Source organism: Betta splendens, chromosome 4 (assembly GCF_900634795.4).
Source record: "Betta splendens chromosome 4, fBetSpl5.4, whole genome shotgun sequence".
Taxonomy (NCBI): Eukaryota; Metazoa; Chordata; class Actinopteri; order Anabantiformes; family Osphronemidae; genus Betta; species Betta splendens.
The window spans coordinates 19,808,246-19,831,271 of NC_040884.2; the positions used below are offsets into that span (position 1 = coordinate 19,808,246).

Genomic DNA, 23,026 nt, shown 5'->3' on the forward strand with positions numbered 1-23,026 from the left:
GAATGCCGATAATCGACCCCAAATGAAAGACAAGAGTAAATAAAATCTGAGGAATCGTTAGACAGAACGGATGCTCGAATAATCTTCAATCTATATGATTCCAAGTTAAACCTCTCGTCTGCTGCCTGTGGATGTTTGTTGGTCAATTCCTGCAGGAGACCTGAGGAAACCGCCATCAGTTTTACACTGAGGCGTTAGCGCCATCTGCTGCATCAAAATGAGTATTTTTGTCATGTTTCAGGTCACTGAACTTGGAATCTTTCAGCCTTAAAACCCCAGAAAAAAACAGACACAGAAAAAAAACACTATATCTAGCTCCTAATACAGTAAGAATGATACTTTAATAATAGAACTGTAAATGATATATGGACATCTTATCTTTGTGGTCTGAACTATGCAAAAGTGTAGACAATATGAAATAGGCAAATTTGGTTATTATTGTGCAACGGTTTTATGAAATGTGTGCAAGAAAGACTGTGGGACAATAAACATATTCATAATTATGATTAAATTAACAGGAGCTGTCTCTGTCTCAATGGTTTTAATGTGGAAGCATGGTGAGCAGCTCCAATTTCAGTTTTGCCAAATTAATGAAATGTCACTGGTCCAGGTTGTAATAAGTCCAGCTCCTCCTCATTTAACGCCTGTAATTATGGACCCACTGTGTGGCAGAAATGCATCGACAACAAATTCTCTACTTAAGCAGTTCCGTATCTGACCAGTAGGGGCAGCATCACGTCATAGCTGATTCTTTGGGTCTCGTCTGCCGGAAATTCAAGAAGAAGAGTTTATATGTATCCGGTGTTATGTTGTGCCGCCGCTAAACTACCATCACTCGTCTTTATAACAGGTTACAGTTTACGTCCACCATGTCTTGGGTTAAAGCAGCTTTATTCACTGGGGATGACGTCTTCGATGAGAATGCGGACGAGCTGAATCTTCAGAGTAAAGAGTGGATTTCCAACATGAAGAAGCGCGTCAAGGTGAAGCTAATGTGACTATTGCCATTTGAAACGTGCTCCCTGAATAAACGTGTATTAAGATAACTGCTGATGAGAGCTGCTAATCCCGTGTCTGGTGAAGCGTGCACATTGGCCGTGTAACTGACGGTGTGGCTGTCACGGACAGGATGGCTACGTGGACGGAGCGGATGCCGGGGAGGAGGCCTCTCTTCAGGTGGGCTTCAACCTGGGCTTCAGGGAAGGAGCAGCTCAGACAGCAGCGGTGGGCAGGCTTAAAGGCATCGTAAGGTAAAACCACATTATTTATTATTTTGGTTAACATTGTGAAACTAGGCAACTTGTTATGTGTTTACGCTTTGACAGAAACATCCTGAGTGTCTTTTGTACTGCCTGTTATTGAATCTCTGGGAGCGAGTCCTGGTCGCTTCTCATCGTTGTATGAGTCATTGTATTCTACATTGTTCCCTTTTTGTCTTTTGTCACAGTGCTATATGGTGCTGGTGCCAGATCCAGTGCTCGGAAAACCCTGTCCCAGCTTCCGTGACTGGGCTTCTACAAGAGGTTTCTCAGCATGAAGACAAAATAATGGACAACCTTCGAAAGGCTCTGGAGCATCCTCCTCCCAGCATGAGCGACGTCTCTGAGAGCATGGATGAGCTGGAGGTGGAGCCCGCAGATTCAGACTGTTGTGGTGAGGGGTGTAAAAACACGGGCTGCTGCAGAAGAGGAGAAAACATGGATGTAGTTACTCCTCACTCACATTTTACATGCACTGACTGCAGCTCAGAGGAAAGTTTAAACCACCTGATACAGCGCTGCATAGACGTGGTGTCAGAGCTTGGGCTGCCGCAGGAACTGATCGATCAGATACAGGCGCTGACAAGCACACAGTGACACAAAATCACAAGGACAACACTTGGAGGCCACAAATGAACTGTGAAAATACAGGAAATGTAGAATTTTTGATACATTGCAAAACATGTAATATTGTTTTTAAATTTTTTCTATCTTTATAAAGTTGTCAAAAATGGTGGAAGAGATTTGAAATTAAAATCTTTATTTATTTGCTGCATTTGTAGCTCTTGTCTTGTTCATTCACACATGAGAGCTATATACGGTGTGTCTAACATAGTTATTATGAGATTCGAATGACGTATGGGAACAAAAGTACGAAGAAAGTCGTGGTATTTGTAAAGGGCATCTGTGAATTGATTTCAGGTTGCATTTGACGGGACCCAGGTGTGCCCGGGTGTCCGAGCTGCACTTGAACGCAGCAGATTTGTCTGCGCACATGACGTCATGCGCATTGCTCGCCCCGTGCCCCGCTGCTCCGGCTATGCTAGGAGTGCGTACCTACAGATGTTTTAGCCGAATACACAGTGAATACCTGTTATTTAAGAAATGCGCTATAACACGCGGCAAACGTGCCGTTTTAAGGAGATGTAACAACTGTCCCCGCAGTTTGTCCGGACGCGGTGATCACCGTTTCGCGCCTCATGTTTGCGCTTGAAGATGACTGCAGTTAGCAGACGTGCTAACTTGTTTTCCAGCTAACCAAAAGTGAAACAGGAACAGGAGCTGCATGAAATCCAGCGGAGTTGATTCTCAATAAAACCCCAACAAGGTATGATTTTGCTGTCAATAATGCAGTGGCAGGTGAATGTGCTGTGACAAAGGCGCTGTCATTTTTGTGTTTTTTGTGTAGCTGTAATTGAAGCTAATTTTAGCTTCTGTTATTATGTGGCGTATTGTGACTACTAGAGGGATATTTAACCGCACAGACGGTACCGAACCTTCAAACCAGAAACCATTAGCTCTTAGTAATGTCTGTTTCCAGAACTGGTCTCACCTGATATTTTATTGTCTCACAGTTTAGACAGTGGTGCCAAATATTTCGATTTGACATTTACCATGTGTAGAGAAACTGAAACGACAAGTCACTAACAAATATGGTATTGTCACAAAACATTCGGTACAATAATTAATACATATTAATAGCAAAGGTTAGTGATTTTCTGTAGATCTTAATAAATCTGTGCAATTCAGTGTCTTATTCTCAATGTATGGCTTCACATAGTTCAAACTTCTGTATCTGTTTAGATTCGACTTTAATACAGTAGCACGTATTTTCTGATCCATTCTTGTTACTCTAAAACGTTTTGTGTCATTATTTTGCCCTAACAACTAACCTGCAACTAAGACAGGGCTATTTTGTCATTTATTAATAATTGTCATGTATTATTAATTTAATTATTATTTACAAGTAACATTTTACATATTGTGTTATAACTTTATTATAAGACTTAAACCTGTTTTTCTTCCTTTGGCTTAAACAGACAAAGTCATCATGGACGCCTAAAGTTAGGCTTCAGCGACTCATCAGGTCGCTTGGGGTTCTTTCTACTCTGAGGTCACTGTTCATTCTGCAGCATCTCTGACCTCCCAAACACGAGGGCGTGAGCTGATGGGGCTTGTTTGCTGTCGCGGTGAGAGTCCATGTGGTAGTGCGGAGGAAAGAAGCGGCCTTCTGACAGATGAGTCAAAGGCCAACATGCCCACTAGTGAAACAGTGGTAGTGGGCACTTGTGGTCTTGGAACAGAGGATGACATGAGGTGAGATAGTATCTACAGCAATCAGCAGTGTTGTCACATTGCTTTTCTTCCTACTCAATTCGGGGTTTTAATTTTGGAGACCAGTAAAGTGTTCTGAACTTTGTCTGTGGCTTGATGCAAAGGTCATTTACATTGAGAGGTTCATTAAAAACATTTCCCCTGTAGTGACTATATAAATAATATATAAACAAATGTGGAAAAACTGTTTTAAAATCTTTGCTGCCAAAAGTAAAATACAGAGTAACATCAACAAGTGTAAAAGATTTAAAATACACAAAGTCCTGATATTTCCCCAGAAGGTTTGTGTGGGTAGGGTTATGTGACCATGTCATGGAGACTGTTACCAATTGGACCAGGGGACTTCCAAAGGTCTTTAAAGGTTTCAGGAAGACAAAATGTGTCATTACACATAGTGGAGGTGATCATATTTCCAGCTTCCCCAAGACCGTACAGGAATCTGTCTGCAAAGTCATACCTGTGGTCACATCTGTATTTATAAACCACCCTACTCAGAATAATCGAGATTAGCTGCTTTGGGGTTTGTTCGTTTCTGAAGTTTGTTTATGCTGTGCTTTGTTATGTGACCTTGTTATTTTTTTGTTGTGTCTGTCAGGAAGCCCGTTGATGAGGCCAGTATAAAGGCAAATGACAAAGATGAAGTTGTGCAAATGACTCAGAATCTTGAGAATGGAAAACTGGAGTCTAGTAACACTCAGGAGAACGGACCCGTACAGAAGGAGAGCATTCAAACATCTTCTCCTCACAAAGGGTCTGAAATCAAAGAAAACCTCTCCACAGCACAAGATGAAAATATGAAGAAACCCCCAGGTGACAGTGAACAGGATAAACATCTGCAATGCACTTTAGTCCCCCAGCAAAAACTCCAAGCTGCAGCTGATTTGGACAATTTCACAACAACAACGACAACCACGGACGTGTCCGTAGAAGAAAATCCAGCCTTGGTCCAGGACAGAGTCCCGGATGGTGATTTGCTAAGAGCTGAAGCAGTCTGCTCTGCAAAGCCTTCCCACACTGAGCCAAACGCAACAAGAGAGCACAGTACAGAGAGCACTCCTTGTGATAATGATGATGAAGCAGGCTCCAGAGTTACCAATGACAATGCTGTAGACGAGCCATCAGGGGAATATTTTCAAAAGCCAAACACTTGGCTCGCCCCAGCAGCATGTCAGGTGTCGTCCAGCTCTGTGGTCAGTCAGGACATCAGCAAAGAGGCACAGAACCCGTAAGTCCCACCAAAACAAGATGCAGTTTCAGCTTTTGTTGTAGGAGCACGAGCACGGTAACAGTGATTTTAACAATATATCTTGATTTTTAGCCTTATGTGGAAAATGCATTTGCTTTAAAGAGCTCTTTGAAGCCATTTTAAACTGGAAAAGAGGGGAAATCAAAAGGGATCACAATGCAGCATTCTAAATTAGAATTGGCACAAGAATACAGAGATGAGCCCTAAAGGTCAATAGACCACGATTAACGTGCATATCCACATACATACATACATAACCACACTACTCCAGCAGAAACAAAGGGCACTGTATTTACAGTTTCGATCTGACATTTGACATGCGTTTACATTTTTTTTGGCAAATGGCAGCAGCCATAACTTGCTGACTGTGTGATGCAGTAAGTGCATGACACTGTTCTGTCACCTAATGGAATAATCTCTAAAAGGTGTTCTTGTGAAATACCCATTTTTTTAATTTAATTTACTGATTATCTTTCAGATAAATGATTCTTAGCATTTTTATTAACATCTCTGCTAAACGTTTTGTCTTCTCATCTCCCTGTTTTGTGTCCAGTGCTGTGACAGAGGGTTCAAGCAATGAGAGTTCTGCATTGTCTGAGCAGGCCAGTGCTGAGGACTTAAAAAGGTCCGATGTTCCCAAGTGTTCTGGACCAGAGCCTGCCGGTGTCACCCACAGCGGTGAGAGACAGGATTCTGTTAGCTCCGTCAGGGACCCACAGGCCACAGGTCTGGCAGACGCCAGTGAAAGGTCAGTGGGTTCAGAGTCACCAAAACAAGACACTTGTTTACATGAACTGCACTAGTGTTGTTGATGATGTCATTGTGACCACTAGAGGGTGTAGCGATACCGCAGCCTGCTCTATTGCTAAGCCTTTGTATTGTACTTCACTACTGTTGTTTCTTTTTCTGCTTTTGTTTAAGTTTGCTTAATTAATTTTATCCAATTAGTTTTATGCACAAATAAGAAACCTTCACTCACGTCCTCCCTTCAGCTTGAAGCCCACTCAGTATGCAAAGCCAGATCCTGAGAGCTTGAAGGAGGCCACTTCCTTAAAGAGCATCAAACAGGATGCTGGAGAGGAAACGATGCCGAGAGTGCACGACGAAGATGGAGACGCTTCCAAAACAAATGAGAGCGATTTGGTTAAGAAAAAGGAGCCAGGCGACACGCCCTCAGAGGATGAGGTTCAGGACGCAGAGGTGGCTGAAAAAGAAGACACGGCCAAAGATGACTTGAGAAGCAGGTGTGTAAAGATAATTTGTGGTTTTCAAAAGACACCATGGTTAAGAGGCCAGGTCACTGTTGGCATGTGTTTTCCATTCACCTCAGTGAGGAGGACCTGTATCGAGGCGCAGAGGAACTGGCAGTGTCACAAAATAATAAATCACAACCATCGCCTGTGTTGGAAATGAAATGTGAGTAAATCTACATCACACTGTTATTTTGTTGTTTTTTTAATTGATCATACACTGTCACTGTCTTTGGTGCCTGCTCAGATTTAAAGGTGGAGGACAGGTGCAGTCTGGCCCCAGCGATGGACATTCTGTCCTACAGTGAGAGAGAGTGGAAAGGGAACACTGCCAAAAGTGCTCTCATTAGAAAGGTCAGCGCCTGTGGCTTCCTGGAAAGATGTGCTTCAGAATACAACCTGTTGTGCTTTATTATGTGAGGCTGACGGCCATGAGACGACGTGTGGTGTCCTCTGTGCGGCTGCAGGGTTATAAAGAGATGTCGCAGAGGTTCGGCAGCTTGAGGAGAGTGAGAGGGGACAACTACTGTGCACTCAGAGCCACGCTGTTCCAGCTGCTGTCCCACAGCACCCAGATGCCCACATGGCTGCAGGACGAGGACTTTGTCATGGTAAAGGCACAAAACCACCCAATGGCCTCTTTGTTTTGTCGTAATACAGAACTTTGACAGAAGGCAATTGTTTTCAGCTCAAATTCCCACGGCGCCAGTAATTACACTTCTCCAAAACCACCTTGTTTTTTAACCCTTTAAACATTCACTTGACTTGTACAGCTTTGTGCTGGTAAGCAACAGTTGGGTGCAACAGTCTAATTACATGTGTGTGATGTGATGATATCAAAGCACTTGCTTCCTGTCTAACCCACTCCGTTCTGTGTTTTCAGCTGCCGAAGCAACTTGAGGCTGAGGATGGGCTGATAAGTCAGTGGACGTTTCCTGGAGACTGTCTCCTGGGAGATGGGACAGGAGATGCCACCCAGCAACTAAAGGGCTACATGAAGCTGCTCCAGAATACGGTACTGGTGGAAAAACCACTGCAACCCTCCAGACTATTTTTATGCCGTGCGTTTACACTGAGGTTTTTGATACAGATACAGGAATTTGGGCTTTAATTGCTGCCATTTGTTGAAGTCAAGCAGTTGTTTAAATGGTGTAGCATCCCTCGAGCCACATGTCATTATCGCAGCCTAGTAAAGCCCCAAGGGACTGGAGACACGAGGTTCCTGTGTTAAAAGGGTCGGTCACTGGTGTTAACTGCACACGCACACACTTGTTCTATGAGGTCACAGTGTACTGTGTCCTTATTTTGGCCTGTTCTTTGGAAACTAATTTGACTGATCATTTTAATGTGGCGACGGCAACAGTGAAAGGTTTAATTCACAGCGTTGTAGACCTGTTAGTGCTGCAGGGTGTGTTTACAAACTCACCCACGCTGTTTCTTGCCCCCTTCAGCTTTTGGAGCAAATTTGTTCAAGCAGATTTTGGTGTGACTCTGTGAAACTGTACCTTGAGTACACACCTCTAAGCTACACTTAAACAAACACGAGGAGCACAATTGATTACACAACGTAGTACAGTACAAGAGCTGGAAAAGAACCGCTCGATTCAACATCTTTTTCTTATCTTCCTATTTATGTCTTTGGAGGTATGACTCCATGAAAACAAACAATAGAAAATACCAGCGGACCGAATCTTCAACATTATCTGTGAACATAGAATCACTAAGATTGTTTGCATCCACTCCTCATTCACCCCCCACAGTGGCAGGAAGCAGTGGACTGTCCCTCGGCCGTGGAGCGGCAGCAGCTGTGTGAGCGCGTGTTCCAGGGCGGAGAAGAGGAGCTCGGGCTGCTGGAGGCGCTGAAGCTGCTGATGCTGGGCAGAGCGGTGGAGCTGCACGGCTGCATGCAGAGCAGCGGAGACGTCCCGGTCTTCTGCTGGCTGCTGTTCGCCCGGGACTCGTCCACCTGCCCACGCTCATTCCTCTGCAACCACCTCAGCCACGTGGGCCTCAGCGCGGGGCTGGAGCAGGTACTGTAGGAGAATCCTGTCCAGGAACCTGTGTCTAGAAACTGGGTTTCATCATCTTTAAACCACTGTTTTGTATTTATGTCATAGTTTTAACTAATACTCATCGTCAATATTGACCAGGTCACTTAAACAGAGCATAAGCAATCAGCCTCAGGCTGAAAACATACAGGTCTGGAGTTAGGAAACATGGAGCCTGAAGGTGTGAGTTAAACATTTTAGAATAAGTAGAATCTACTGAGGTGAACCACAACAAACAACGATCAAGACTTGAAAGAGTCAAAGGGTGAGATCATCATCACACAACTGGAGATGATTTGGTTTTGTGGCTGCACCCACTTCAAGTTGTTGGTGGTGCAGTATTGAAATCATTATTGATGTGCAGCAACGGGAAATTAATTCCAAAGGTCCGTTTACTTTTCCAGTTATGAATGTTTATGAGTAAAGACAGTTTCTCATTGTCTGGGCTAAAGTTGACAAGCGAGAATTACTCACCCTTTACGTAACAAATTATTGTCATGCTTCGTAATAGACAAACCCAACAATTAATGTTCAAAGTCATGACTGGAGCTGTTAATTAAACCTCCGGCTGAACCGTGAGGCGTGCTGCTGCTTGTGCTGTAGCGTGTTCGCATCATCAGGATGAGTGATTTATGGTCGTGAACTGTTTTTTTTCAACGACGTCATTAGAGAAAGAACCTCAGGACCTGCGCAATTATCTCACGGTGCCTTTTTTTTTTTTGTTTTGGCGCAGGTGGAGATGTTCCTGCTGGGCTACGCCCTGCAGTGCACCATTCAAGTTTACAGACTGTACAAGGCCGACACGGAGGAGTTTGTCACCTACTACCCCGATGACCACAGGGACGAGTGGCCGTCGGTGAGCCTCGTCACGGAGGACGATCGCCACTACAACGTGCCCGTTGTGGAAGCTGCAGATCCACACGAGGAGCTTAGCGTGAGCTGAGACGCCTCCCGCCATACGAACAAAACACTGCTCAGGTCGAACAAGAAGAATAGGTTCACACAAATTAAAGGGATGGCTCGACATTTGGGGAAGCGGGCAACATGTAGCCACAGACAATGAGCTGTTTATCACAAAGACTGGAGGGCCAGGAAGCAACCAAAGGAGACAAGAAATACTTGTTGATCCACGTTTATCTTGCGTAATTCTACTGAGTTGGACAAATTACAGGTTGTAGCTTTCTCATGTTTCACAGTGGGAGACTCCCTTATCGTCACTGTGACGCTAAACAGACATGATGCTACACGTCAATGGGTGAGCACGCTGGGTCTCATTGCTTTCCGGCCGACTCATCTCAGCTGTTGCCCCCGCTCTCCAGTGTCGGTGATAAGCCGCTCGTCCGTATTCACAGCAACACCGGCACCGCGGTTCCCCGAATGTTCGACGGCGCCTTTTGAACACATGCTGATTCGAGACCCTGTACAAGAAGTGACTGACACACTTTTGTACACACTGTACTGTACAGAGAGTTTTCTATTTGGGTACGTGAACATACGGTGGTGCTTGAAAGTTTTTAAACCTTTTCTCAGCTTCTGCATGAATATGACCTAAAACACAAGCAGACGAAGTTGAAGGGAACAAATACTTATACAAAATGAACTCAAACCTGTATGATTATCAATTAATTTAAATGGGAAATTGGAGTCGGGTGTTTCAGCCTAAGGAATGACAATCAGGTGTCAGTATGAGAGACCTCAGCATTAGCTCAGTTAGGATCAGTATTAGTAGAGCCTCATTTCAGCCACGTAAAAGTCACTGAACAACAACAACAGTGGGAGTGTCAAAGTCGCAAAGTGAAAGCAACAGCCAAAACGCATTGCAGCTTGCTTCCAGTTTGCTAAAAGCCATGTGGACGAACCCAAAGTCTACTGGAACCATGTTCTGTGGGCCGATGAGACCAAAATAGAACTTTGCGGTTAGAAGGAGAAGTGTTGTGTTTGGTCTGAGTCCCAGCTGGAGAAGCTCATCATAATCAGCCTGGACTACGATGATTCACCACCATTACTGTCCATCTTTAAAGTCATGCTCAAGAACCTAAAAGCCCTTGATGTTGATTTAGGTCATATTCACACTAGAATGGGGTTCACACATTTTCAAGTGCTGCTGTATGTCACTGCTGTGCCTCTAATATTGCAAGATCATCTCAGTTAGGTGTAAATTACATGGCAGGGTGTTTTGAGTTTCAGGTACGATGGTTTGGGTGGGGGGGGGGTCTAACCTCTTCGTTTCTTCTAGTAAATTGTTTCTAATCAAATGAAACTAGCGCCAAACTAAGTTTGTGTTTACACTGGAATTCGGGCACGTTGTAACTAATTTATTCTTTTTGATGTGAAACGTGGTTTAAATGAAGTCGACTGTCATATGTGAAACTGCTGATTTAGTCAATGAGGTGTTTTCCAAGCGCAGCGGCAGCTCGTGCCGCGTGGGCCCGGATGCCTTCGCAGGACCAGAGGGGATCTGTGTGCGTCTGTGTGCGTCCGCGTGTGTCAGATTATTGTGTAACACGTTGCCTTTAACCAAGCTGTTCAGAATGAAGGGGGGGGGGGTGCCAATGTCGCTGCCTACACCGGCAGCAGTGCCAATCACCAGCCGCTGGATTCAGTTCGCAAAGGCTCGCTTGGCTTCCACGTTGCCTTAGAAATAATGCACAATGAGAATGAGTGTTAACGGGGTCGCTGACTCCAGAACAGAAGGAAACGCAAAGGGGAAAATGATGCCTCTTGTTCTTGCACTGTCAGATTTTTGGATGGCATTTAAATAAAGTTAAAGTACAGGTTTGTTTGGTTCATTTTTTACACAATACAAGTTCATCTTATATAATAGGTGTTTCTATTATTTTGTCAGTAAAACACCTTTTAATACAAAATTTCAGCTCTTAATTAATTTTTCACTACGCTCTGATGAGTCACCTTTTATAAAAATGACACATTTGTTGTATTAGGCTGCGGTAACTGCGTTCACTGATTGAATATGTGCACACAAAGCCCGCATCATGTTCCTTATTTAGTGTAACAACACCGCTGTGGTAATCTGTGTTTTGCCATCTTCATTAAATGTGCAAGCTCACTTTGTAGCAAAGGGCAGTGTCACCACTCCAGTACTTTTCCACTTGTTGTGCTTTAATAAAGGTCATAGAAAATATTAAAGATAACTGGAGTAAGGCCGATGCCAGTAGAAGGATGTAATAAGAAAGCTATTTATTTGCCAAATAAGAATGCCTATACAGTATATACAGTACATACGACAGTCTGAACGCTACCAGAGAGATGCAAAACAAAAGGACTCCCAGACTGCATGGAGAGTGAACAATCATACGGTACTTTGTAACACACACACACAACAGTGGCTTCTCCAGCTATTCAGACCCCCACACTTTGTGCACAGACCAGCCGGTGGCTGGCTGAGCCAAGGCTCAGACTGAAACCTCGTGAAGCATGTGGAGACCTGAGGATGCGAGCTGAGACGCACACGTCGTATCAGAGCGGTCAGGACAGGCTTGTGGAGACTTATTGTATTTAAAAAATCACACAAGATGTAGAATTAAATGAGGGATTTACATTTCTGATTTAATGTTTGTAAAAAGGCTTTTATTTTGACATTCTGAATTTATATCGGCACAATATGAAGGGATCTGAATATTTCCTGAAGCGACTAAGACGAAGGATTCCCGACCCCTCTGGTCTATTAAATATACACATTGCATCACCTATAGAAAAACAACAATAATCTGTACACCCTTGTATGTAGAATACGACTGCACAAGCCAACAAGTCCCACAACGTGTCTACACTGGAATTCAAGCAAGGCCTTGCTGCTTAATCTTTACATAAATAATAAACTCTGAATTTTGGCAACTCGACCAGCACTTTACAGATGTTTTGCCGTCACTGCTGAGGAGGAAAGGTTCCCCTGCGTCGATTTCCCTTGTTTACCAGTAAACACGTGACAGTGGTTAATACACCCGCTGATGCCAAACAGTGAGAGATGTTGAAAAGGTCGGAAGACAAAGGTATTTACACAGACGGATGGACATGGGCACGTGCATGGCTTCCTTTACAGTGTGCGCTTGAATGGTGTGTAGGGTCGTGTGGAGACGACCTTGTCACAGAAAAGTTCAGTTCTTCTGGGAGAACCTCGGACAGGCCAGGTCCTCCCTCGTCTCCAACACTCCTCTTCAAAGTTTCTCGTGGAGGTCGGCTTTCCCGTCTCCTCCCACAACACAGGTTCACTCCTGCTCCTCCTCCTCCTGCAGCTCCTCGATGGCGTCCATGGGAGCCCTGGGGCACACCTCGCTCATCGGGGCCGAGTCCTCACCCTCCACCACCAGCTCGTTGGACATCTCGTTGTTTCTCTGCAGGAACCAGATGAGAAATGAGAGCCGCACAACCCGTAGGAGATGCTGTGCATCAGTGAATGTGCAAAATGCAAACTCTTTAGGCCAGAAAAGATGAGAAGGTTTTAAATCAGTCTAGAAATAAAAAGGAAGCAGAATTGTCTCAGTGGCACCTCCAAAGCTTATTAACTAAAACTTCATAAACTCCACATGAAGCAGCAATTAGCAGCTTTAATCGGTTTATCTGAGGTCGACCAGCTGAAGCTCTGGCACTTTAAACTTCTCATATTTGCAATTAAATGTTTGTATAGATTAAATGTTAATTAGCTGGAGGGCTAAAGAGGGCTCACCTTCATGTAAAGAACGGCTGACCAGTCTGTAGCTGCAGCTACGCTAAACGGATGATTAACTCGCTCAAACGTTGAACTGCTTTGTGCAATTTTGTTTTTCCAGTCAGAACAGATAACAATGAGAAGAACCGTCGCTAAACTCATAATTAAAGCCTTTAGATGCGTTTTCTCATGACTTAATTACACCTGCATTCAACCTTCAACGGGTCGATGGAGAGCGAGAGGCACGCCTGGATTAAGAAAGTGATGGGAATTGGAGAAAGCACAGATTAAGGTGTGTACTTTTACAGCTGCAATCAACTCCACAGGCGATCTCACCTGTTGGCGGTAAACATAGCACGCTGCTATGGCAACCATCGTAGACTCCCCGATGAACCCGGCCAGGAGGGACCCGACGCCGAGCGTGGCACCATGAACCCTGAATAACAACACAGCTCAGTCTGCTATTATATTTATAATATTATTATGTAATATTTCATCATAAGCGAGCCTGAGTCACACCGGTGACCTCCGTGACCCCGCGTGTTGACGTACCCCATATAAGGCAGCACAACTAGGCTGGTGATGAGCACGATGATGCGGAGGACCGAGCTGGGCGCCAGCACAAAGGTCTTTTTCAGGGTCATGAGCCATCCAGTCAAATGAGCCCGAACGGTGACTGTAAACACACAGAGCGGAAGCATCAGCCCGCTGGTCGGAGCTGGAGCCACAGCGGGAGGGGAGGCATGCAGACGTCCTACCTGGCAACGGGAAGAAGGAGAATATCCGGAGCGGCACCACACACAGCTCAGCAAAGGCGTAGTCCACGCCGATGACGTCCACCAGGATCTTCTCCGACACGTGTGGGGTCCAGAACACCACGAAGCAAAGCTGGACGGGACAAAGGCAAGCTCGCTTCAGAGTCGGCTGCACCACAATAGCCCTCATTAGCTTTCATTAGCTCGTTAACTCAAGAAGCTGCGCATGGAAGTGAAGCTCAGCAGCGAGCGAACACATGACGGACGGCGTCATTGTGTCTGGAGACAAAGGATCTGGAAGCTGCTACGACGTCGGAGAGCGTGACCGATTATTTCCCTGTACTTTGAATGTGGGACAAGCGTCAGAGTCATCAAAGCAGGTTCTTTACACTCTGACTCATTCTGGGGGTTTGTCACTCTTCTTTTTTTACATTTAAAGGTCATTTTGCTGCGAAAGTAGCCTCATCGAACCTGGGTTTCTCCATCTCACTCGCTCATTTTGGGAAACTAATCCTTGTGCTCTTGTGGGTTTTAACTCCCTGAACCAAAACAGCTGATTTGCCTCCCATGATTTCACTCCGTCTCACCTCGTCATCCTCGGTCATTTTAGCAGGACCAGGGCACGCGATAATGAACTTGCACTATTGAGACGAAGCCACGGATTTCCCTGACTCAGCTGCGGCTTCTCTCGGCACCGTGACACATCCACACTCACTGCCTCCACATTCTCAACCACGTCTGTTTTGTCAAACAGGCCCGGTCTTTCTCCTCTGTGGGACAAGCTCGGACACGAGGGCCGTCAGCTGTCATACGTGTTTACAGCTCCGGGACTCCACATCTGGCGTGCCACTCTCCTCCTCCTCCTCCTCTAAAGCCCAACCTTGGCCACCAACTTCCTGTTTTTCCTCCGACGCCCTCTGGAGCAGCTCCGCTGTGGATCGTTTAACCAGCGCGAGCAGCAGCAGTAGATGTAACGTGACGACGCAGAAAGCTACGCCTTCGAGGCGCCGTAGGAATGTGCTAACTGCTAGCTTTTATGGGCAGTGTCTGTTTTAATAAGCTCACAAACCTGCAACCCGACGCCGTCACAGAACGAAGAAACCAAAACAACATTACAGAACCCGTTTGTTCAGAACGGCAAACCTTTGGCCCGGTTCCGACAGTTTGTCCTTCAGCTGAGAAATATTTCAAACATGCATCTGCATAACACAGGACTGGTTGAGTCTGTGTGCTGAACCCTGACACACACACACACACACACACACACACACACAGAGTAATCTGTGCTACAGTCATAAAGATATCGCCGTGTGTAATACGAGCGGGCATAAAGAGCAACTTTGCAGCACCACTGGAGGAAAGAGCGGGTCAGTGAAGGCTGGTGAACACACGCTACGCGGCTGCAGCCTTCGCTGTGTTCAGTAAACAAACATCAGTGGATGATGCGGTGTCTTCTTACCGTGAGCGACAGAGCCAGGCAGCAGAATGTAAACTTTTTAATGTGCGACTTGGTGACGGGGCTGCCGGCGTTCATCTTGTTGCTGGGGTTGTTCTGTTAGGAAGGAGAAGAGGCCAGCGTTGGTTTTAAAAGGCACGAGCTGCACACGGTTCCCGCGGCAACAGCCTGTCGGCTTTACCTTGTCGAAGGCCGGGTACACCGCCCTCAGCTCGGTCAGCCACCCGTACGGCATGTGACCCACCGGGTAGGTGGCTGTGAGCACGGCCACGGCCTGGAACGACAGGGAGCAGCCAGTCAGTGTCAGAACACACACACACAGCTGCATTAGACACAGGCATGTGACATGAAAACAACACGCGTGTCCCCCGCTTTCACAGCGCCGTGTGGTTTCTCACGATGCTCAGCGGCCTTGAGCTTGTTGTTGTGACCCGACGACAGCAACGGGCCGAGTCGGGCTTCGCAGCCGGGCCATGGACCAGTGTTTTCATTGCCCGGAGCTTCACATGAACATGGTGAATCACCCCAACCACTGGCAGCCGCCACTGCTATTGGTTTCCAGTTGATTCTGGTAAACAGCTTTGTCTCTTGTCTTTTAGGGTCTCTCTAAGCTGGAAAGCTCCAGAGGGGGTCTGGTAGCATCTGGCAGATCGTGTGCAGTAACTTGAGGGGAGTCGATCCTCTGCCTCCAAATCTGTCTTAATGATCCACTGCTGTTGCTTTAATGATGTGGAAACAAAATATGTTAAACATACCTCGGTAGCGTCAGAGGTCCCCTTAAGGTCCCGAGACACAAAGAGGTTGACGATGGGTCGACTGATGCGCTGAGTGGCCAGGATCAGGGCCAGGGGCCACCAGAAGCTCAGCATCTTCTTGATGGTGGCGTCGCCCTGAGCGGCCGAGACAATAAATCACTTGTGTTACGGACGGTGAGGTCAAACCGACATCGAAGAGAAGCAGGCGACACTCACCCCGACGTCAATCCCACTAGAGTCGGGGATGTTGTCGTGGATGTTGCAGTAGTAACCCAGACCCACGATGCTGAAACGGACCAAGGCACCCATGTACAGGGAGAGGATGGGGATGAGCAGAGGCTCCACACACTCCAGGTTGCTGTGGAGGAGAATGGCCACGAACACGATCTGCAGGAAACAGCCGAGACCATAAACACCGGCAACCACCGTACGGCGACAGAACCAGGCGTCGGGACCGGGTCTCGTTACCTGGGCGACGACGTCTGAGATGGAGGCAGAGCCCACTATGACGCTGTACTTGTGCTTGAGGAGGATCCCTGCATGAATCCAGGCCTTTAAACGGGACAATGGCGGAGGCGTTACTCCCAGATGCCAACAAACAAAAAGTCTTGTCGGCCATTTTGTCGTGACCACAGCTGGATGTGCCCGTTCAGAGAGGATTAAAGCTTAATTCTAGGGCAGGCGTGTTGAAATCTGGTTTCGGACGCACTCACCATCGCGTCGAGCAGAGGGAACGCGGCCAGGTACAGGAAGGCCCTCCTCGTCTTGTCCCCCACAGAGTCGTCCACATGGTGGAGCTTATTAATGATGTAGTATCCTAAATCTGTGTAGGCTGAAAACAGGAAACCACAGGTGAGCGGCGGTATTTGGAGAAGCGAAGAGCTGGGAATGAGATTTACGCCCGATATAAAACTGTCAAAAAGGTGCAAGAAGAATGAGACCGCTGGGTCGGCCGCAGAGGCCGGGACGGCGCCGCAGCGTGTCATCATGTGTGCACAAACAACCCTTAAACACACCTATCAAGATGTGCAGGACGAAGGCGATGACGCCGGCCGCCACCATGCACAGCACCGCCTTCCTCCGGTCCCGCTTGCTGTTGACGAACACCAAGCCCACGTTCTTGAAGTCGCTCATGGGCCCCGTGAAGAACTTCATGAGGGAGTAGGCCAGGCCGTAGCTGGCCAGCATTTCCACCGCATCCTCCTTGACTGTGGCTATGCCCCTGTTGAGGGCCTGGAAACCGGAGCAAAAAAAAAAAAAAAAAAAAAAACAAGGAGAAGTGAGTTTGCTGGCGTGACTGTATCACATGAGCGTGACTTGGACTCGACGTTATCTCCTCTTAACGCAACACCTACACCTGCTTTAGAGAAAACAGTAAAAATAGACCTTTGGCTACAACAAAGCCCCGAGTGTTACAATAAAGTAGGAACTCTGCATCCAGCTTTATTTCCATCCGGCGTTACCTTTACAACAGCTGCCCTTTCCCTCTGCTGGACTGAGCTATTTATACCAGCGAACAGAGCCATTACATAAGCTTAAGCCTTATCTGCCAGGCTCAGTGTTTTTACCCACGGTGTCACTGGGGAAAGGCAGGAAATATCCAAGCGGCGGACTACGACGGTGGAAGGGAACACAAAACGACCATCACAATCCTCATCCTCACACACGGGCCTCGGTTAAGGCTTGCCGGTGTAAACGGCAGAACCGATTCCAGGCAGTCGCTGCGGAGGCTGAAGAGGAAGTAACAATGAAATAGGCAGGAGCTCGGTGCCTTGTGTTTTTTTTTTCCTGAGTGGAATAATAATCCCAGAATAAATCAGGGCCTTGATGTGCATGGGGTCCGCACGCGCACGCCCCCCTTCCTCTTAATAATGTATGGAGCCTCGCTGCTAAGCTAACGGCGCCCACAACACACGCCTGCCGCGTTCACCTGCGCAAACCTCCGCCGTCCGTGCGCGCACACGGCGCCCGCGAGCTCCGGCGCTGATGCTCGGCGGCCGCGGCGTCCGACGACCGAACCTAATCCTCCACATGGAAATAATAGGAGCGCGGTGAATCCGCTAGCTGGCGCCGCTAGCGGCGGCGGCGGCAGCGGCAAGGAGCCCCTGACCTAGAGAGAAAAGGGCTCAGCGGCGACGTTACCTGTTCCCCGAGGTCGATGGCGACATTGGTGATGGCCAGAGGCACCAGAAAGCGGAGGAGAGGCCAGTACGGGCTGAAGGATGGAAAGTCCACCATAGTACACGCCGGGCTGACAGAGCGACGGGCATCTGCCTCGGTCTTGGTGGGTTGGAAGGAAAATCAGAGGTGAGCGGCTAGAACGGCGGCGGCGGCGGCGGCACCTGTGCTTCTAGCGGCGCGGAGAGGCGAAGTGGGACGGCGGCAGGAGCCGAGGCTCCCGAGGCGGCGGCGACGCGCGTCACAAGGCTCCGATGCTGCTGCTGCTGCGCGCAGGCGAAGGTCGGCGCAAAATTCAGAGCGGCGCATCTTCCTCGCGAGTCATCGTGGACGGGGTGGGGAGGGGAGGGAGCCGCGGCGTGACATCAAACGGCGACGGATCTGAGCGGAGGAGCCGCTGCGTGTTTATATAGGAGCGACGGACCGACGCTGCTCGGCTCGGTGCCCGGGGCCGCGCAGTGGGCTGGCCTGCGCCGCGAGCACTGCCTGGCGCGCGGACCCTCCCCGAGGCTCGAGCCCGGTTGGTCGCACGTGGGCCTGGCGTCTCTGCGTGACGTCAGCAGCACCGGGCCGAACCCGGCCGAACACGACGCCGTTTGACGTACGGCTGCAGCTGAACAAGCCACTCGGTACAGGCAGAACCTGACTGGAGCCTGGCGCCATGGATGAAACGCAACAGCGGGACACGTCCAGCAAAAATATAAAATGTAATAAAAATATAAAAAAGGCTTAACGTTTCAATCTTAGATCTTAAATTTAATAAATTAACCTAACAGCACAATAATGACCGAATGTAAGTGCAGAAGGCATTAAACCCAGATCTCTCCTATGAAGATGTAAAGGAAAGACTCCCTTTAATAAAAAAAATCTCTATGATTAATAAATGTTTTTTTAAAGAAATATTACATCATAAACATGTCTCCTGCTTTGCAAATAAGTTCAATCACATCAAAGATAGACAATGTGGTAACGGTAGAAACGTCTGGTGAAACTGCGCCTCCTGGTGGACAAAGTCGTTTCAACGCTTTTTTATTATTTTATGCAAAAAAGCAACATTTAGTGAGAGAAGTACAAAGTGGTGACTGTTTGGACATTTGTCGTGTAGGTTGTGATGTCTGTGACGAAATAAAGATAAACCCAGAAGTATTTCGTCCTTGAAAAGACGAATATATTAATTCGCGTGAAACAGAAACATTTGATTCTGTTTTACTAGGTAGCGATTAATGTAATAGTAACATGCATAATATTTGTTATACAACCTTTGAGCCTCAAAGGTTATATTTGACTTTTTTTCTCCAGGTTTTTTTAATAAATACTCAAAACCAAAATTTTCCATTAGTCTTCATCCATTCGTTCATTCTCTCTCTCTCTGGCTATTGAACGTGCTTTTGTGGTGACTGTGCATGTTATCTGTGATACTACTGCAGCGTCACAGCTGGGAATAAAGCCTGAGTCAAACCACACAGTGTTACTGCCTGGGGCGTTAGGGAGTGTCAGTAATAATTTCAACGTTACGTCCAGTACCTTTGACTGTGAAACATGCTGCAGCTGAATATAAATGTTTGCTAAGGAGATCCTGAAGCTCTAGGCTGACTCCTTAGTGCCGAGCTTGTGTCACATGTAGTGTTCATAGGTTTTCCAATAATAGGGCAGTCTGTGGTTTTCTCATGAAAGTAAATGATTGACTTTTACTTGGGGTTCAGTCCAGTTCATGACAGCGTCTAGTGCAACATCAGTCTAACGGCTGGAACATGTTTGTGTGTGTGTGTCTGCGGATAACAAAGAGGGAGGGGTCCCCAGATGTGATATGTCTGATGCTCAGGCAGTTTGGACATTGTACGTTTGAGGACATGCACATATTCGAACGCATGTTTTGTTTAACATGCTCATGGCACCAAAAGGCTAAAAGGCCTTTTCAGCAGGAGTCATCTCTTATCAGAAGCATCTCACATTCAGAACAAGACACTTCTTTACACAGTGGGTCCAGCTCCAGAACGTCTGACAAATGTTCAGAGGTTATTTCATAATGTTCCCACACTGTTGATAGCAGATTAGGAATCATAACCTTGACATTCCTTTACAAAATAATTAAAAAGAGGTGTGAAATGTCTGTGGAAAGTCAAATGGATCCATGTACCCGTAACTAAAATATTAAGGCACATCCCATAAATTACAGAAAGAAACGTTTGTATTGATTGTGTATTTTTAGATTTTTGTATTCCCCAGTGATCACAGCAGATGGACAGAGCCCTCTAGTGGCGACTGAGCAGATCTGAAGCTCCTCCTAAAAGTACCTGATTTGTTTATAATCCTCTATATGTGACCATAATCAGTTCAATAGTAATGTGCTGATAATGGGTATTGACAGGAGGTTGTAATATAAACACACACGGAACATGATTATACATAGCTCTTTAAAAATAAAATTAAAGCCTATGTCCTCTGTGCATGATATGATACTATATATACTATAGGATTCAGATGGGGATGAACCCTGAACTGAAGCATCCTACTTCTGACCAAACTCTGTGCCTGACATGTTGATTTATACACAGTCTGTGTCTGTTTGTGGTCGACTGCGATCAAAAAACGCTTTGTTGCACCTATAAACACACTCAGCAGAGATGTTATTGGAACGTTCACCTGTAAATCACGTCTGTGACGGGAGAAGGTGCGTAAACTGCATGTGGTCAGCAAAAACAATAAATTAGCTTGAAGGTGGAACGATCGCCACCGGCATTAACAGAGACACAGGTAGTGTCACGTAGATGTAAAGAGAAGCCTGAGGTTAAATGCTGGAAATGCAAGCATAAAATAGTACTTACCATATTAACCACAATAATTAATAGTGGGTGAACTATTCAGACCATTTACTTTAGGTCAAAAGAAAACTACCACTGTGACAAAAAGAATTTATAGAATTACCTCATAATATAATCAAAGTGAATGAATATTGGATTAACATGTTCTATGGATTCATATTTTAACACTTCTATAGTATTTTTGGTATATAATCTGAATTACTTCATGTATTAAAAATAACTAGAAACTACACAAAGTACATTAGTAGTAATTTTTACTATTCACTTCAAAGTATCTTATTTTATCTGATCATGTTTCATCCAAATGGGAATCATAAGCCCATGCATCATTCGACAGTTGGTGACGGCTGCCGTCGTCATCTGTGATAGTGATTAAACCATGTCCGTGCACAACATTTTCCAGCATTGCCCAAATATCTAAGCGCAGCACAGATTTAGCGCAGGGTAAATAAAGCGGCTGATGCATCGGAGCACGCTGACGCGTGTCAGTCACTCATTGAACCGCAGACAGAGGAAACAGCAGTTTCTCAACAAAGACAACAGGGAAACAATCAGCGCGCAAAGTCCTGACACACACGCGTGGGCCGTGCGGTCCGCCGCCTACTCACATTCCAGGTGTTCTTCCTCATGTTCCACAAAGCGGGTTTATGTTCTCTGCAGAATATGGACGATCAGACGCACTCCTGCAGAACAAACTGCCATAATAAAACACCTCACATCCAGGAGGAAAGACCATCTCAGAGTGAAGGCTGCGCCGTGGAATGAATCCCTCTCTGCTTTTCTCAGTTACATGTTTCCTTCGTGCCCCTTTGTCTTAAATCGTGCTCTGTGCTTCAGGTGTGTGATGTGAGGTCATCATCCGTGGGACTTCTGGCTCTTATCGCGGACCCCAAACAAGACACGCAAGATCAAAAAAAAAAAAAAAAAAAAACCCGACGGCCGACGTTCCCCTCCCACCAATTTACAACACAAGCAGCGTCCTGGCTCAACATAACCATGACCTGTAGCTCGCCTCAGATCAAACCTGAAGCGCAGCTCCGGCCGTTGCCCCCATAAACAGCCGCCGACTCACATCCTCGCACCGCAGCTGACCCAGCTTTCTCCGAAAAGCGGGACTTCGCGGAAGCGTGAAGCCGCATCCCTCGTGTGCGAGGCCTTTACAGCAAATGGGCCTCGGTGCCGAGCAGGCAGCAGGAGATGCGGTCCATTCTAAAAACCTGACGGCTGGTGTCGTGTGAGAACACGGGAACATGTGAATCGATACCAGTGCTTCTACGTTTTGTATAATTGTCATTGCTTCCATTTTGCCCATCACTTGCCCAGCTGTTTTCTCTGCATATTTCTCACAGAAAGATCCAGCAGAACAACACATTAGTCCAAAAAGTAGGTAAATGTCAGCATGCGGTCGCCTGTAAAGGGGATCAGGTTGAGGCCCTTCATATTGTGCACCTGTAACGCCTGTCAGCCTTTCAGAGTAAAAGCCTTCAGCTTTGGCTGCGTGTAGCAGTTTCACACTGTCGATAACCAGCTGTCGCGCTCAATAATTAATGACACAATTAGCTCGGGATCAGTCCGACAGACCTGCCGTGGTCTCATCGCCCCGTTGGCACATACTCAGCTAAACAGTTATTGATTTCCTGCTCCGGGCCGGGACCTGGTGAGGAAGGAGCCCCGGCGCGTGTGGATGTGGACGTGTCCGTCCGGACGCTGCCGTGACTGATGGAGGACGCGCTCGATGCTCGTTTTAAGCGGCGTGAGAAAGTAAGCGAGGTGCCTCACATCAGTACTTGTGCTGACGGTTCACCGCAGCTGCGGAAGAAACTGCGTGTCCGTTTCAAAGACGAGATGAGAAAATAGTGAAGTGGTGTGAGATGACTGGGCTGGACGTACAGTAAGCAGCCGCGGCTGTCGAGACGTTGGATCTGCGGCCGCAGATTAGGGAAGTTCAGGAAGTCGCAGCCACGTGTGAAACCAGAGGCCGCCGTGGAACCGGTGCGTCACCGGGATGGAAGTGGTTTGAAAAAAGATGTTTGGATGCGTTTGTTTTGACTGTGATGAGTCTGCATCGACATTGACAGTGTATAAACAGCGCAGCAGCATCTTAGAGCAACACATCAAACAGCATCGATGGCACACGTACATGCATTTCCCAACTTCATCACTTGGCATCAATAACTCAGTTTAACATTGCTTTGTTTTGTTTTCTGAACTTGTTGAATTTTGGATGCAGTGTGACTGAAAGTCATCAAATTACTGC

General features: G+C 46.7%; 3 protein-coding genes across 4 annotated transcripts; 2 read left to right on the forward strand and 1 right to left on the reverse strand.

Moving 5' to 3' along the window:
- Positions 1-764: 764 nt before the first annotated feature.
- On the forward strand, positions 765-2,034 carry otulina (OTU deubiquitinase with linear linkage specificity a). The gene is made up of 3 exons (XM_029149472.2): positions 765-983; positions 1,129-1,250; positions 1,448-2,034. Exons 1-3 carry the CDS (start codon positions 870-872, stop codon positions 1,854-1,856), a joined length of 645 nt encoding a protein of 214 aa, XP_029005305.1. The 5' UTR covers positions 765-869; the 3' UTR covers positions 1,857-2,034.
- A 215-nt stretch (positions 2,035-2,249) lies between these two features.
- LOC114853599 (uncharacterized) lies at positions 2,250-10,915 on the forward strand. Its single transcript, XM_029147164.3, has 11 exons — positions 2,250-2,586; positions 3,299-3,575; positions 4,189-4,818; positions 5,393-5,587; positions 5,832-6,083; positions 6,170-6,255; positions 6,337-6,443; positions 6,557-6,700; positions 6,973-7,104; positions 7,850-8,119; positions 8,871-10,915. The coding sequence occupies exons 2-11, from the start codon at positions 3,427-3,429 to the stop codon at positions 9,078-9,080; spliced, it is 2,175 nt and encodes a 724-aa protein (XP_029002997.1). The 5' UTR covers positions 2,250-2,586; positions 3,299-3,426; the 3' UTR covers positions 9,081-10,915.
- A 405-nt stretch (positions 10,916-11,320) lies between these two features.
- Positions 11,321-21,597, reverse strand: ankha (ANKH inorganic pyrophosphate transport regulator a). 2 transcript variants are annotated; one of them, XM_055508151.1, is made up of 12 exons: positions 21,378-21,597; positions 16,786-17,002; positions 16,483-16,601; positions 16,238-16,321; positions 15,986-16,156; positions 15,770-15,904; positions 15,196-15,288; positions 15,018-15,110; positions 13,562-13,691; positions 13,356-13,479; positions 13,140-13,239; positions 11,321-12,489 (listed from the first exon to the last, which is right to left on the reverse strand). In XM_055508151.1, exons 1-12 carry the CDS (start codon positions 21,396-21,398, stop codon positions 12,364-12,366), a joined length of 1,413 nt encoding a protein of 470 aa, XP_055364126.1. In that variant the 5' UTR covers positions 21,399-21,597; the 3' UTR covers positions 11,321-12,363. The 2 variants fall into 2 exon arrangements, with proteins under 2 accessions (XP_055364126.1, XP_029002998.1); XM_029147165.3 differs by lacking the exon at positions 21,378-21,597 and adding an exon at positions 17,912-18,725.
- Positions 21,598-23,026: the final 1,429 nt, after the last annotated feature.

Coding starts and splice junctions, on each gene's coding strand:
- otulina (XM_029149472.2), top strand. CDS start 870: ATGTCTTGGGTTAAAGCAGCTTTATTCACTGGGGATGACGTCTTCGAT. Junction 984..1,128: donor ACATGAAGAAGCGCGTCAAG/GTGAAGCTAATG, acceptor TGTCACGGACAG/GATGGCTACGTGGACGGAGC. Junction 1,251..1,447: donor AGGCTTAAAGGCATCGTAAG/GTAAAACCACAT, acceptor CTTTTGTCACAG/TGCTATATGGTGCTGGTGCC.
- LOC114853599 (XM_029147164.3), top strand. CDS start 3,427: ATGGGGCTTGTTTGCTGTCGCGGTGAGAGTCCATGTGGTAGTGCGGAG. Junction 4,819..5,392: donor AGCAAAGAGGCACAGAACCC/GTAAGTCCCACC, acceptor TTTTGTGTCCAG/TGCTGTGACAGAGGGTTCAA. Junction 8,120..8,870: donor TCAGCGCGGGGCTGGAGCAG/GTACTGTAGGAG, acceptor GTTTTGGCGCAG/GTGGAGATGTTCCTGCTGGG.
- ankha (XM_029147165.3), bottom strand. CDS start 18,007: ATGGTGGACTTTCCATCCTTCAGCCCGTACTGGCCTCTCCTCCGCTTT. Junction 17,003..17,911: donor CCATCGACCTCGGGGAACAG/GTAACGTCGCCG, acceptor TCCGGTTTCCAG/GCCCTCAACAGGGGCATAGC. Junction 13,240..13,355: donor GTTGTGCTGCCTTATATGGG/GTACGTCAACAC, acceptor GTTGTTATTCAG/GGTTCATGGTGCCACGCTCG.